At 36.8% G+C, this 14,663-nt stretch overlaps 1 protein-coding gene across 4 annotated transcripts in view; it reads right to left on the reverse strand.

Moving 5' to 3' along the window:
- The window catches only part of SEC24B (SEC24 homolog B, COPII coat complex component), a 92,518-nt gene that overhangs the window by 36,799 nt on the left and 41,056 nt on the right, over positions 1 to 14,663 (reverse strand). For 2 of the 4 annotated variants that reach the window (XM_084872195.1, XM_084872194.1), the window contains exons 3-4: positions 14,153 to 14,326; positions 4,274 to 4,378 (exon numbers count right to left, since the gene is read on the reverse strand). In XM_084872195.1, coding sequence (XP_084728321.1) covers positions 4,274 to 4,378; positions 14,153 to 14,326 — 279 coding nt within the window. The remainder of the gene's footprint in view (positions 1 to 4,273; positions 4,379 to 14,152; positions 14,327 to 14,663) is intronic. The other 2 variants (XM_084872197.1, XM_084872196.1) reach the window with 1 other exon arrangement.

Here is a 14,663-nt window from a genome sequence, read left to right on the forward strand (position 1 = left end):
AAAAAAAAAAAAAAAAAAAAAAAAAAAAAAAAAAAAAAATTCTTACTGTGTTCATTCAAAACCTGTAAAATTAGTAGAAATTTTCTGTGGCAATTCATGATGAGTCACACAGATAGTAGGATGTACAATATATTTCCTTCATTTATTCACTCAACAAATATTCTGAGAGCCTACAGCTATCCTAGGTAAGTATACTAGCATATACAGTGATGAATAAAACCAAAAATGCACATAGTCTCTCTCTCGTGTTAGAGATTTTGATCTTTTTTAACCCTAAGACAAGATTCTGTGGTACAGAGGCGATCCTAGCTCTTAACAACAATATTATAAACTAGAGGCCTGATGCATGAAATTCGTGCAGGAGTAGGCCTTCCTCCCCCAGCTGCTGGTACCGGCTTCGGTACCCGCTGCCCTCCGCCGCCAGGACCGGGGCTTCCCCTGCAGCCCCAGCTTCATCCGGAAGGTTGTCCGGGAGGATGTCCAATCTCAGTAGTAGATTACGCTTTTATTATTATAGATGGAGTTTAAACTACATTTTAGGTTAATTTTTAACTGTGATATAAAAAGAACTGGCATGTATAATTATCTTTCATTGACTACTTTTGGAAAACCATGTGACTAGGTATGTTGACTAATGGCATAACAGCTAAAATTTTTTGGACAGACCGATTTCATTACCAGCAAAGAACATGATTTGGAGCAGAAGACTGCAGTTACATTAAACTCTATCATTTACTTGTTATATAACTTTGGGTAAACAACATTCATCAATACCCTCTTCTACAAAATGAGAACAATTTAAAAAATGCCTTGTATGTTTTTAATTTCTTGTGAGGCTTAAATGATACACTAAAAATGAAAAAACTTATGCAAAGTATGAGGACTACAAAAAAATAAGTGGAAAACATAAAGTGCTTTCTTTGTAATAATTAGAAAAATGGTGTAATATATGTCATTACTCTTAAATAAGAATGAGGAGCAATGGATCTTCTTTTATTTGTGAATTTATAACTAAGAAAGAATGCTGAGATATAAGGTCAAAGTCTAAAAGTGATACATCAAAACTCAAATATTCATCAGCAGATGAATGGATAAACAAAATGTGGTATACCTATACAATGGAATATCATTTATCTACTAGTTTTTCTATAAAAAAGGAATAGAGTACAAACACATGCTACAATATGAATAATTCCTGAAACATGCTAAGTGAAACAAGCGAGACACAACAGGTCACATGTTGCATTGTTTCATTTATATGAAATATGCAGAACAGGTAAATCTATAGGGTTAGAAAGTAGATTGGTAGTTTCTAAGAGCTGAGAGGAGGGGGAAATGGGAAGTTGTTGCTTAATGGTTACACAGTTTTCTTTTGAGATAATGTCATGTTTAGTTAGTACATTCACAAAATTAGAACTGATAGAAGTGGTGGTTGCACAAAAACCAAAATGATACAATTAGATAGAGATGGTGGTTGCACAACATTGTGAATGTCCTAAATGGCACTGAATTGAATACTTTAAAATGATTAATTTTATTATTGTGTAAATTTCACCTCAAAACAAAACAATATGCCAAGATATTTCTATGGGAAAAGAACATTCTTTTCAATAAATAATGCTGGAACAACTAGAGAGTCACAGGCAGAGGAATACTAGTAAAGTTAGACTTTCTTTATACTCTAAACTAAAATGGACTAAAAGTGGATCAGACTAAAATGTAGGCTACTAAAACTATAAAACTCTTAGAACATAGGAGCACTGATCTTTAGAATCATTACATCAAGCAAAATACCAGCTGGTTTCAGTTGAACTAAGAGCATTAGTACTTTTTCCCACTCTTAAACCTTACACAGGCCCAATTTACCTCAGTCATTTCCCACTACAATTAGTGATAAGTACTCTGAGAACAAATCAGAGTATCTGTTATCACTATTTGAATGTAGTACTTAGGGAGAATTTTCCCTTCTTCTTTTACTGGCTACATGTCATACACTGAAAGAAGAGGAGGAGGAAGAAAGGAAAAGCCGAAATCTGAGGAAGCAAAGGAAGAACAGGTCATCAGAACAGCTCAGAATCCTTGAAGGTGGGGGGAAAGTATGGGGATGCATTTAAGCCTTTAAAAGACAAGCAACATGGGTCAGGGAAGTCCACTGTATTTACTAGTATCGGCCAACTTTAAATTAATCAAGATAACTTGAAATTTTATTTCTTCGTAACTCGCATAAATCATGGAAAAAATGTAAGTCAAATTCCATCTTGCTTATCAGTTAAAAGAAACTGGACAAGACACCTAACATCTCTGAGCCACTTCTTAATTGTAACAATGGATTTTAAACTAAAACCTACTCCACAGGACTACTGTTAATATTAAACAAATATTAACCAGACTTAGAAAATGTTCTTCCTTTTCTCTCGTCCTCAAACAAGTGTTACAAATAGGGTTGGGGGTGGGTGTGGGTGGAAAAACAAGACAGGAACGCCGATTGATAAAGCCAACTGTTTTTTCTCAGACTTCAACCAAACATTCCTTAACATTTACCACTGCTAATCAAATTGCTTCTGATTTGTAAAAATGATTTTTTCATTTGATAATGCTCTGCTATATTCTCCTTCGATCTTCCTGCGACCTTAGCCTCAGAACACATTTTCCTCACCCGAGTATTCTAAGAGGCTAGTTTCAATATGCTCCTATGAATATTTTTGTAAGAGATCTTTCTAAAGTGCAAATATGGCTGTTATTTTTCCATGTAAACTGCCTCAGTGACTCCTCATTACCTTCAAAATAAAATACAAACACTTAAATAAGAAATACAGTAAGTCCTCACTTAACATCAACTATAGCTTCTGTGTAAGTTAAGTGATATATAATTAAGTCAATTTGACCATATGCTAATCAATATAAACAAGATTAAAGTTCTTGCAGTGTCTCACTAACTTTATACTAAAATGTTATTCGCGAATCTGCTGTGCCAGGTTTTCCAAGATCTCATCCAGTCATCCTACCCAACCTCATTCAAATCTTCTGGCCATGGTCCTTTGCAGGCCATAGGTCCCAGATTCACTAAAGTTGCCCCATATGCCATCTTCTCAAAAGTTCCTTGCTTTGTTTTAAAAAGTATCTGTGCCTCTCCCCGGATCCCTCACCTGCCTAATTCCAACTTCTCCTTTTAGACTCAGCTCAGGTACCAGTCCTAATCTTCCCTGTCATCCAACTCTACACCTGGTTCCAGATTATCCTACATATTCCTATAAAGCACTATGAAAACATAGAACTCACTGTAATTTTGTTCTATATCCCAAAGTATACTGTGAGCTTATTGCATTTTTAATAAGGTTACAAAAGTACTCTATAGATTTTTAATTAGGTTACAAATAGGCTATAAATTAGTTGTACAGAACTCAGGGTACTTTTACAGAGAAATGAGATAACTGGCACTTATTATACCGTTAGTTTACCGGTACTTAAGAAAATCTATAATCCAGATTATTGATTAAATACCACATATCTGCAGCAGGCTAGAAACAATAAAACAACTGCAAATGTTTGGTATTTTAGTTAATTAGATTTAAGGCTAGGCCAGACATCCAATCACCATTTGAATACCATTTCTATTTGAACTTTTTGAACTCTAACCCTGGTATCAACTTCCTTCAATTTAGCCCCAATACTCTGCCCCCTCTCACTATACAGATGGAACTTCCAGCAACAGCCACCATATATAGAGTTTATTTGCAAACAATCAAGTAACTACAAATTTTTGGCTTTCTAAACATATAGTAAGTGCCAGAAGGAGCTTACTTCTACTTCTCTATCATTGTTATATAAAATCCAAATGATTTATTCTGCTTAGACTAAGTAGCATGCAAAGCAAAAAATAAAAATTCCTCCTAATGGGGTGTTAGAACAAACAGTCGAAAGTTTCAATCAATACTCAATCCTTTTGCATGACCTGAGCGGAAATGCATTTCTGAAAGAAAAAAACCACTGTCATCATGAACGATGTATTGTTACTTAATGGAATGGTAAAAATGTCCAAAGGCAGAAAAACAAAACAAAACAAATAAATAAGCAAAAACACCTAATTTCAAGTGACCCCAATCTTCTATAACCTAAACCAAGTAAGTTCATTGAGCTAAAGCTGCAAAGATATTTTTAAAGAGACTATAAGACTGTGGACATTTAAAAAAATGAAAAAAAAGAAGAAGAAGTAGAAGGAGAAGAAGAACTTGAGTAGGAAAAGATTAAGAACTTGTGTAAAGCTAAAGCAGACCTGCTTCCTCATCATCCTCCTCCTCTTCCTCATCATCGGAAGTTGATGACAAGGGAGTTGGTGCGGAGCTAGCTTGATTATTAACATATTCACCATACTGCATGCCTGTAAAGTGGAAAGCACAAACACGAGTCAAACCAGCAGGAAAGATGAGAAATAAAATTTGACATTGCATTAAAAGTGAGAAAGAACTCTGACATTCCGAAGAACAACCCAGCATGCATATTAATATTAGCAAATTTATTATCAAAACTTAAACTGTTAGAAAAAATCTCTAAAAGCAGTTTAGTAAAAGCAGTTTTAATATGAAGTAGCTGATTTAAGTGTGGAAAAAAGTACCATGTATTACAATAACAATATTAGGAAACCGCAATGATAATCTCTGAAAATCTTACTGAGTTCTATGCATGTTTACCTTCTTTAAGTTTAGGGCCCTTGTAGTATACTTCCTTTGGGACTGTGCATTCTTGGTGAGCAGTGATCATTCTACTGAAATGAATTTATATAGCATATAACACACACAGAGATATTTGATACCTTCCTTCTGTTAATGCCACCTTGATGGTAATTCAGTTCTCATAACGGAAAAAGAATGACAGTTAAAGAAAAGAACTGTATTCAGCATAGTTCTGTGCTATCAGCAGATGTTCAAAAAAAGGGTATGTGTATGTGTGTGTTGGGGGGGGGGGGGGTAATTAATTGTGGCCCTGCAAGTGTGGCAATTACAAAACAGTGTATTTCCTGAGATGGCCAATCATCTATGCTTCAATCTATTGCCTGCACATGAGTCTCAAGTAGGCCAAGAGAAGGCAGAGTCTGCACAAAAGGCACAAGAACTGGTAACCGTATAATACTTCCCTTTAAAATATTGATTGGGTATTTTTATTATTTAATTAATGTGGCAAAATCAAGACTTCAAACACTAACATCCACAGAAATTTTAAGAAGGAAAATAATCTTAATTAAAAATGAAAACACTTTATAAGTAAGAACAAGCCTCCTGTAAGGAAAATGTTAGAGCTCAGCTTGAAAAAAGAAAAACCTAGAAACTGTATGAATTTTCAAGAGCATTTCACAATACTGGAAACACAATGTAGCCTGGCCTCAGCAAAATCCCATGGTGGCTCCTTGATGCTCTCTCCATTGTTTCTTTCAGGTGAACTTTTAAATTAGCATGGATAAACATAAGCATGTCTATAGTAAGAAAGAAACTCTTTAAGAATAACATCTGAGCTGAGAAGGGAATAAAGGTTAAACTGTACATGTATAATCTTCTCACTCTGACTAAAAAAGTCATGAAAAAAAATCAGCTAGCTTTGCTAAAACATCTTCTAAATATAAGTAAAATGGCAGCTATGATAAATTCATCTGAGAAATTAAAATCAATTTAGTAATTTCAGAAAATATAAGAAACTAGAAGCCTGGTACGGGGAGAGGGCTAGGGTGGTGGTGGTGTCCCTCAGCCCAGCCTGCACCCTCTCCAATCTGGGACCCCTGAAGGGATGTCCGACTGCCCTTTTAGGCCCGATCACACTGGGCCTAAGCCTAGGACTGCTGGCTCCCAACTGCTCATCTGCCTGCGTTCTTGATTGCCCCTAACTGCTTCTGCCTGCCAGCCTGTTAGTCCCTAACTGCCATCCCCTGCAGAACTGATCACATCTAAATGCTGTACCCTGGAGGCCTGGTCACCTCTAGCTGCCCTCCCCTGCAGGCCTGGTACCCCCCTCAACTGCTCTCCACTGCAGGCCTGGGTCCCCCGCAACTGCCCTTCCCTGCAGACCTGGTCACCACCAACTTCCCTCCTCTACTGGCCTGGTGACCCCTAAATGACCCCTCCTGCAGACCTAGTTCCTCTCAACTGCCCTCCCCTGCTGGCCATCTTGTGGTGGCCATCTTGTGTCCACAAGGGAAAACTATCTTGTGTGTTGGAGTGATGGTCAATCTGCATCCTACTCTATTAGATAGGATAGAGGCCTGGTGCATGGGTGGGGGTCGGCTGTCCTGGATCAGGGTGGGGGTTCCCTTGGGTTGTGAGGCAGTCTGGGCGAGGGGCCTGTGGTGGTTTACATGCCAGCCATACCCCCTGGCGACCCAAGTGGAGGCCATAGTATCTGGGGTTTATTTATCTTCTACAATTGAAATTTTGTAGCCTGGAGTGTAGCCAAGCCTTCTGCTTGCTCTGTGGCAGTAGCCATTTCTGTTGGGGTTTATTTATCTCCTATAATTGAAACTTTGTAGCCTTGAGTGGAGGCCTAGGCTGGCCAGGGCAGGCAGAAAGCTTGGCTTCCTCCGTTGCCTGGGAAACCCAAGCCTCCCTCCTGCTCTCTGTGGCTGTAGCCATCTTGGTTGGGTTTATTTGCATATTTGCTTCTGATTAGCTTATGGGCATGATTTATGGGCATGGCTTATGAATATAGCAGAGTGATGGTTAATATGCATATTACTCTTTTATTAGATAGGATAAGCTTGATAACTTGAAAGATCAAATTCAGAGAGGGCATATTCCTCTAATAAAAGCCTAGCTAAGCCGAAACCAGTTGGGCTCAGTGGATAGAGTGTCGGCCTGTTGACTGAAAGGTCCCAGGTTCGATTCCGTCAAGGGCATATACCTTGGTTGTGGGCACATCCCCAATGGGGGGTGTGCAGGAGGCAACTGATTGATGTTTCTATCTCATTGATGTTTCTAACTTTCTATCCCTCTCCCTTTCTCTCGGTAAAAAAATCAATAAAATATATTTTTTTTAAAAAGCCTTGCTAAAATGAAAATTTGACTAATATTAGACCTTAGGTTAGATATACTAGGAAGTTTACAAGTTAATATACATTTACAGTAAAACGGACTTATAGAAAATAAATTCAATTTAAGGACTTCCTGAAAATGAAGTACTTTCCAGTGTTGGGAGCCAGGGGTCATGCAGGATGTGCCAGGAGCAGTGGCTACAGAGCGAGGTGGTAGCTTTCGACTAGCAGTCCAAAAGGCTGGCTTTAAAATGTCCCTCTTCCAGTGGAAAGCCCGACATCCAGACATCTTGCTCATAAACTTACTGCATGTTTCAGAAGTGGAAATAATTAATGACTGAACAGAAACCCCACCTCCCCTAGCTTCACTCAATGTTAGTAAGGATGGAACTATACCTGTTTTGTTTATCACTGAATATACAGAACCTTGCACATACTGAAAATGGAAGAGATGGCCTTTTAAAGGAAATACTAAATTCCAGTCCCACTGGAGAATGTCTGAACTAGCAATCGGAGATGAGCCTGTTTTGCTTTGTATTGGCAGTTCACTGCAGGCTAAGAAGTCCTATGCCTATCCATGACAGTGGGATGTAAGAAGAAGCTTGAAAGAGGACAGTGGAGTTACAGAAGGAAGTTTTGAATATCATTTTCTACACAGTAACACTGTACCTCTTAAAATGCTCCTAATTTTCTGTCTATAAGACAAAAGCATTTAAGTCAAAGTACAAAAGCACACCAAAGCCAACCATAAAAAAAAAAAGTGGTAAATGTAATTAGCACTGCATTTTAGAAAGTACACATACAGGATGAGGCAAAAGTAGGTCTACAGTTGTTCACATGGAAATAACACAATAATAAATAAATAATAATACAAGAATAAACTATTTCACATACAACTGTGAACCTACTTTTGTCCCATCCTGTGTGTATATGTATATATTTGGTAAGAACGGGAAGAAATTCCATTTACTGTGCTGAGCTAACAGAGGCCAATAATCAGAAAAAAATCAGAGGAGAAACCATTACTTTCATGATTGAATGAATATGTAGATTGTTGACTCTGTAATCAAAGGAATCAAAGTTCAGGGACACCGTAACATTATGAGGTAAATATTTCCTTCTCTTTCTTCAGATTCAATGAATAAAAATAGATTTACTTATTCTCAGAAAAATATCCAATACTTAATTGGAAGCAAATGAAATGGCTATAGAATGATTTAAAAATTATAAAACATTGACTCAATGCACTGGAACAAATTTAGGAATAAGACAGACTAGAGGAATATTATTACTCATCATAATATTATGTTAGATTATACTATAGTTGTCAACTATACCATATTAACAGAATGTCAGCCAGCATACTCAAAACATGTTTCCTGCAAAAAGATGCAATGCTTTATAAGAAGTACTAGAGGTGAAAGTATCTAGACTTAAGCCCTTCCATAATTGTGACTGAACATGCTCAGAATGGAGCCTTCCTTTCCTTGTTCATGTAAACTTTGTTTAGAAAGCTTGGTGATGGTAATGGCACAAGAATATGACATTTTATTTAATCCAAGAGGAGTGTTAAGAGCTCCAGATTATCAGCCAATCAGTATTAAGTGCCCTTCTCTAGATTAGATCCATCCAGTACATACAAACTGCACTAAATGAGTATGCAGAGCTCAGCCCAAAACCCACTGCAAAAATGTACAATACAAGGAGTATCTTCCATCCCACCACGCCCAACACCTTTAAATGGGAAGGGAATGCTATATCCTAACTTATTCAGTCTAAATTAGAACTTCCAAAGTATGACCATTAAATAAGAATCTTTCCAAAAATTGGGACTTTTTTTAAAACGCCAAGGGACGTGGGACAAATTGTTAAAAATCGGGACTGTCCTGCCAAAAGCAGGACGTCTGGTCACCTTACTTTCAGGCAAGAAGTCTGAAAGAATCTGACAGTTCTGTAATTAACAGGACTCCTGCCAGAAACTGATCATTGTCTCACTAGTACCCTGTTTCCCCGAAAATAAGACAGTGTCTTATATTAATTTTTGCTCCCAAAGATGTGCTAGGTCTTATTTTCAGGGGATGTCTTATTTTTCCATGAAGAAGAATACGATACACATTTATTGTTAGATGAAAATAAAGGAAATGTATTACCTGTATACGGTACGGTAGTACGGTAGTTGTCAACACAAACCAGACAAACTGTGAATCCTACAGTATCAAGAATTTACTAATTTATTCAATGACAATCATGTCATCATCTTCTGGAACATCATCATAACAATCCAATTCCTGAATTTCCTGGTGAATTTCTTGTGACTCCATTTCTTTCAGAATCAGTGGACCAAATCTTTCATGTTTAGCCTGGGGGGGGTGGGGTTATTTTCGGGGATGCCTTATATTTCACTCAGAAAGAAACCTGTAAGTAGGTCTTATTTCGGAGGATGTTTTATTTTCGGGGAAGATGTAAAAGGTTTACCAACTTTGAAGCTCTGAAAGGTCAGACAAAGGTAACTGAAGCAACTTTCCCCATTTTGTAATCATGTAAATCCTAACTGATATGGTAATCCGCTTATTACCTGCCTAAGGGCTATGGGTGTATCCCAAACCTGCTTAAAGATAATGGGTGTATCCCATAGTCACAATAAAAGGGACAGCAGGGCCAGAGCCTAGCGATAGTCCTCCCCCTAGAGGTGGTCCCCCACCTGGCCCCCCATTTTTCCTAAATTAACTCTTTTCCAGTCTCTTTTCATTTGTGTGCGGCCTTCTTCTGAATGGGAATCCTGAACCACGTGGGACGTGATAAGGGATCCCACAGGCTTCAATATCTTAAAAAGGACCTCTGGTTTTAAACTAACCATCATTAAAGTACCTTCAGGCAAAACTCTCCAGGAGACCATATCCTTGGGGATGCTTAATAAAAGGCTTCTTCACTGTTCCCTAGAAACAGCTACATTGGAAATAAATAAAAACTAGTCTTAAGAGAATAAATCCCTTGTGAGGTTAGCTTTTATAAACTCAAAAGTTCAGACTTTGGAGCAACTGTTATCTTTCCTAAACTGGTCTTCAAATGAGGTACTCATACCATATAACTGTCCAAGATGGTTTTCAGGGAATCAATTACCATAGTCCTCTTTTTCCTAAAACTTACCCACCTAAGAAATTGCCTGTGTTAACAACAGCCTTTCTCTCCCTTTACAAAGGTAACACTTATTCTGAATTTATCCTAAATCTTTTATAATACATTGCCCTGAGATGTAAAAATCTCAGGTGCTTAAGGGAAAACATACCCCCTTCCTTAATTATTAGTCAAAGCATCTTAAATCTATGGACTTTCTTTGACCTTGGCATACATGTTTCAGTTAAAGATGAAAGCTTACAAATAGGGTTGGTTTTTACTGGAATATTCTTAATTCAGAAATATTGAAAAATGAATGCATTTAATAATTCTGAAAGATAAAATTTATGAATAATAAATTCATATCTATCAACAAGTGAATCTAAAAATCAAGTGAATTAAAAATCTGATGAACAGAATAAACTGGTGAATATAATAGACTCAGGGGTATAGAAAGGGAGTGGACTGACAATTCTTGGGGGGGAAAGGAGTAATATGGGGATGCGGGAAGAGACTGGACAAAAATCGTACACCTATGGATGAGAACAGTGGGGTGTGGGGGAGTAAGGGCAGAGGATGGGGTAGGAACCAGGTGAGGGGAGCTATGGGGGGGAAAAAGAGGAACAATTATAATAATCTGAACAATAGATTTTTTTTTTTTTTTAAAGAACAAGTAGAATGTTTTCTAGGACTACAAAAATTTTTAAAGTTAGATAAAACTCAGGTAAAAATTCTACATGATTTATTACATAAAGGAGAAAAAGGGAAAACTTAATCTTTCCAAATGTTAAAGAAGGGCTCATCTGGGTATTTTTTAAAAAGGATAAAGTTAGGTATCATTCCAGTGGCTATCGAGAATAATCCATAAAAGTCAATATATTGAAAATCACATAACTGCCACTATTTAAGCTTTTGATGAAAAATTTAGATGTCAATCTGAAAAATGTCTAAGTAGTTAGAGTTTTATTTTCAAAAAAAATTTTAGGAGCAAAAGTTTGAAACTTCTCTTCTAAAAACCAGTAATAATGCCGAGGTCTTTGAAAGAATAACTAAGCAAGGGCATCTTTGAAGATGTGACCAAAAAAAACTTATCTCTTTTAAGTAGTACTGTTTTAGGAAGTTGTATCAGACCAATAACCATTACAAGAGGCACCATTCACGCAAACTACAACTTGTACAACATAGATGGTAGCCCTGACTCACACAATTATATGTGTACCCCAGACCTACCCAAAGGCACAGGGGACACTAAGAAGCCAATCTCCTACTTGGAATATTAACTGCTACAATTCCAGTATCTCCAATATTATCTTTTTCTGTTACTTATTCTAACAAGGAGCGTATCTTAGGTAAATCAAGAGTTTAAAAGCCAACAACAACAAATTTTATAGAAATAGCACAGGACAAAAGGTCTGAATTAAAAATCTTACACTCTGCTACTTACTAATTTATAATTTGGACAGGTTATGTAATTTTTTTGTGAATCACACTTTTCTCATCTGTAAAACATATTATCTACCTCATAGGACTAACATGAGGATTAAGTAATAAATATAAAATATCTGGCATATTAATAAGTGCTCAATAAGCTCATTCTCTTTTCAAATCTACTTAATAAGAAAATAATTATGATTATTTCGTGAAAAAGTGATATATGATACAGTAAGATAATACCCGTATTTAAAAAGTAAAATGGGCCGAGACCGGTTTGGCTCAATGGATAGAGCGTCGGCTTGGGGACTGAAGGGTCCCGGTTCGATTCCGGTCAAGGGCATGTACCTTGGTTGCGGGCATATCCCCAGTAGGAGGTGTGCAAGAGGCAGCTGATCGATGACTCTCTCTCATCGATGTTTCTAACTCTCTATCCCTCTCTCTTCCTCTCTGTAAAAAATCAATAAAATATATTTTTAAAAAATAAAATAAATAAATAAAAAGTAAAATGGTCAAAAAGAAATTATAAAAGGGAAAAAAATAGCAGAGGATGCCCTAGTGTGCTTGGCTCAGTGGACAGAGTGTTGGCCCAAGGGCTGAAGGATACCTATTCGATTCCGGTCAAGGGCACATACCTGGGTTGCAGGCTAAAACTCCATCCCTAGTTGGAGCATGTATTAGAGGCAACCAATCGATGTCTCTCTCTCATATCGATGTTTCTGTCTGTCTCCCACTATCTCTAAAAATAAATAAATAAATGGAAGAAATATTCTCAGGTGAGGATTAACAACAAAATGGAATGGATCATCAATGCAGATGAAAGACACAAAAAGACACCATTCGTTCAGTTAGGGCTTGAATCTACCCTTACTCATGACAAGCAACTTTCCTATCAGCCTTTCACTTATAAGTGAAACACTTATAAGGCAAACACTTATAAAAACTAGATTCTGCTCTGGCCAATTGATTAGGGGTTAGAGCACTGGCCCGCAGATGAAAGGATTTCAAGTTCGATTCCAGGGAAAGGGCATGTACCTTGGTTGTGGGTTTGATGGAGGAAAACAATTGATGTGTCTCTCTCATGTCGATATTTCTCTCTCTCTTTCTTCCCCCACTTCTTCCCTCCCTTCCACTCTATCTGAAAATCAATGTGGGGGAAAAAAAATCCTTGGGTGAGGATTAAAAAGAAACACAACTAGATTCTGTTCCCAATATGCCCACTGGCCGGTTGGGAATCAATGGACACTCATTAGTGCTGGAATTGGTTTTCCTATAATACCAAATAAGAAAATTTATAATATACCAGAAGGCAGATTCTTGCAAGAATGGGCCTTCCTTTCCCTGGTTGCTGGCACCAACTTTCTGCTCCAGCCCTGGAACCACCTCTTTCTGCTCAGGCCCCGCCTTCCCACACTGCCCTGAGGCCCTGAGCAGCTGGGGTGATGCCAAACACCAAGGCAATGAGGCAAGTGTCCCGCCCTGCCTGTGGCCATCTTTGTCGGGCTAATTTGCATACTCACTCCTGATTGGCCATTGGGTGTCGCAAAGGTAGGGTCAATTTGCATCTTTCTCTTATATTAGTGTAGATAATCTGATCAAATGATTGAAAGGCTTCTATACATTACATAAATACTCAACATATATTAGTATAGACAGTGAAATCAGCCTAACGATATATGATACTTTTTCTAAGTTCCAGAACATAAGAGAAAATTGTTCATATTCAAAATCAGGAGTTAATCATTACATAGTGAGTATAGTCCCTAAAATGTTACCAATGGTTGCTCTAGAAATATATATATGTAAATTGTGGATTTCAAAAAAATAGATCAGTTAACTCTTATCAAATGAAAAATACAGTACGATAACCTGAACCAAAAGTAGATTTGGAATTTTAGTCAGACAGGAAATAATCATGAATACTGCCAAAAGAAAAGATAATGTGGGAAAAGAGGGTCAAAATAATATAATTTAGTGACCTGTCACTTACTTAACACACGGAGAATATTAAACAAGCCAAGACACAAACTATACTGCTTGTCAATGCTGGGAATGTGGGGTACAATTTCATTTTCACCCCTCTCATTCTCAAAATTAGGTCAAAAGCTACTTTCCATAATAGTAATGACAAAGCACAGAAATCATTATATAGGATATGGAAATACACTACATAAGGAAATCTTGAGCACTTTATTATAAAAGAAACTATAATAACCTTTAAAAAGTAGGAAATAAATTTCCCACAATAGAGGGATGGATTAGTAAATTATAATACACTGATACAATGAATTATTAGCCAGGAAATGACTATAAAGACTACATACATAAATGAAGAACTATAAATAACTTAGTAAATGTAAAAGCAAAATATCATACAAAATAGTAGTTAAACTGATTGCAATTATACAAAATATAAATCCATAGAGATTAAACGTTAATATATGAAAAAGAAAACAGTTGTGTTGGAATTGAGATTATAAATTAATTTTTTAATATTTTCAAAAAATTGTGGTTATCCAGTTTGACTACCTATTTTAATCAGTATGTGTGTATGTATGTGTGCTACATATATAGTATAATGAGTTTCCCCAGTACCTTTCTGTTGTAACAGCTCTGATGGCTGTGTAACTGAGGCCACAGGTTCAACGAGGTGATTTGCAGTAGGAGGTAATCTTGCTGACGAGGCTCCAGACACAGCAGTGGATACCACTGGGCTGGACTTGGGAGGCTGAACATTTTGAGTAACAGGACAGGATAAAGAATCTGCAACTGAAGAAAAGACTCTATTTCATCCACAACAATAAAACCTGAAATATATTAAAACACTAAAAAAAGTACTTTATTTGAAGTTCTTATAGAAACTTCAGTAGCACTGCATTTATCTTGTATATCTATATCTAGAAAATAAGGTAGTTCAAAGAAATTAAAAAAACAAAAACACCTTAAAACATCATCACCAAATGTTTTAATAATCTTTAATAAAAAATTTCCTAATTCATTTACCTTCTTAAAAAAAGTAAATCCAGAACAGTTTTTCTTTACTAATAAATGATCAGTATTATTAATTACTGTCCTATGCAATAGTATCTCAGGAAAATGAAAGTAT

The sequence above is a fragment of the Pipistrellus hanaki genome (genome assembly GCF_964339955.1).
Source record: "Pipistrellus hanaki genome assembly, chromosome: 1".
Lineage (NCBI taxonomy): Eukaryota > Metazoa > Chordata > Mammalia > Chiroptera > Vespertilionidae > Pipistrellus > Pipistrellus hanaki.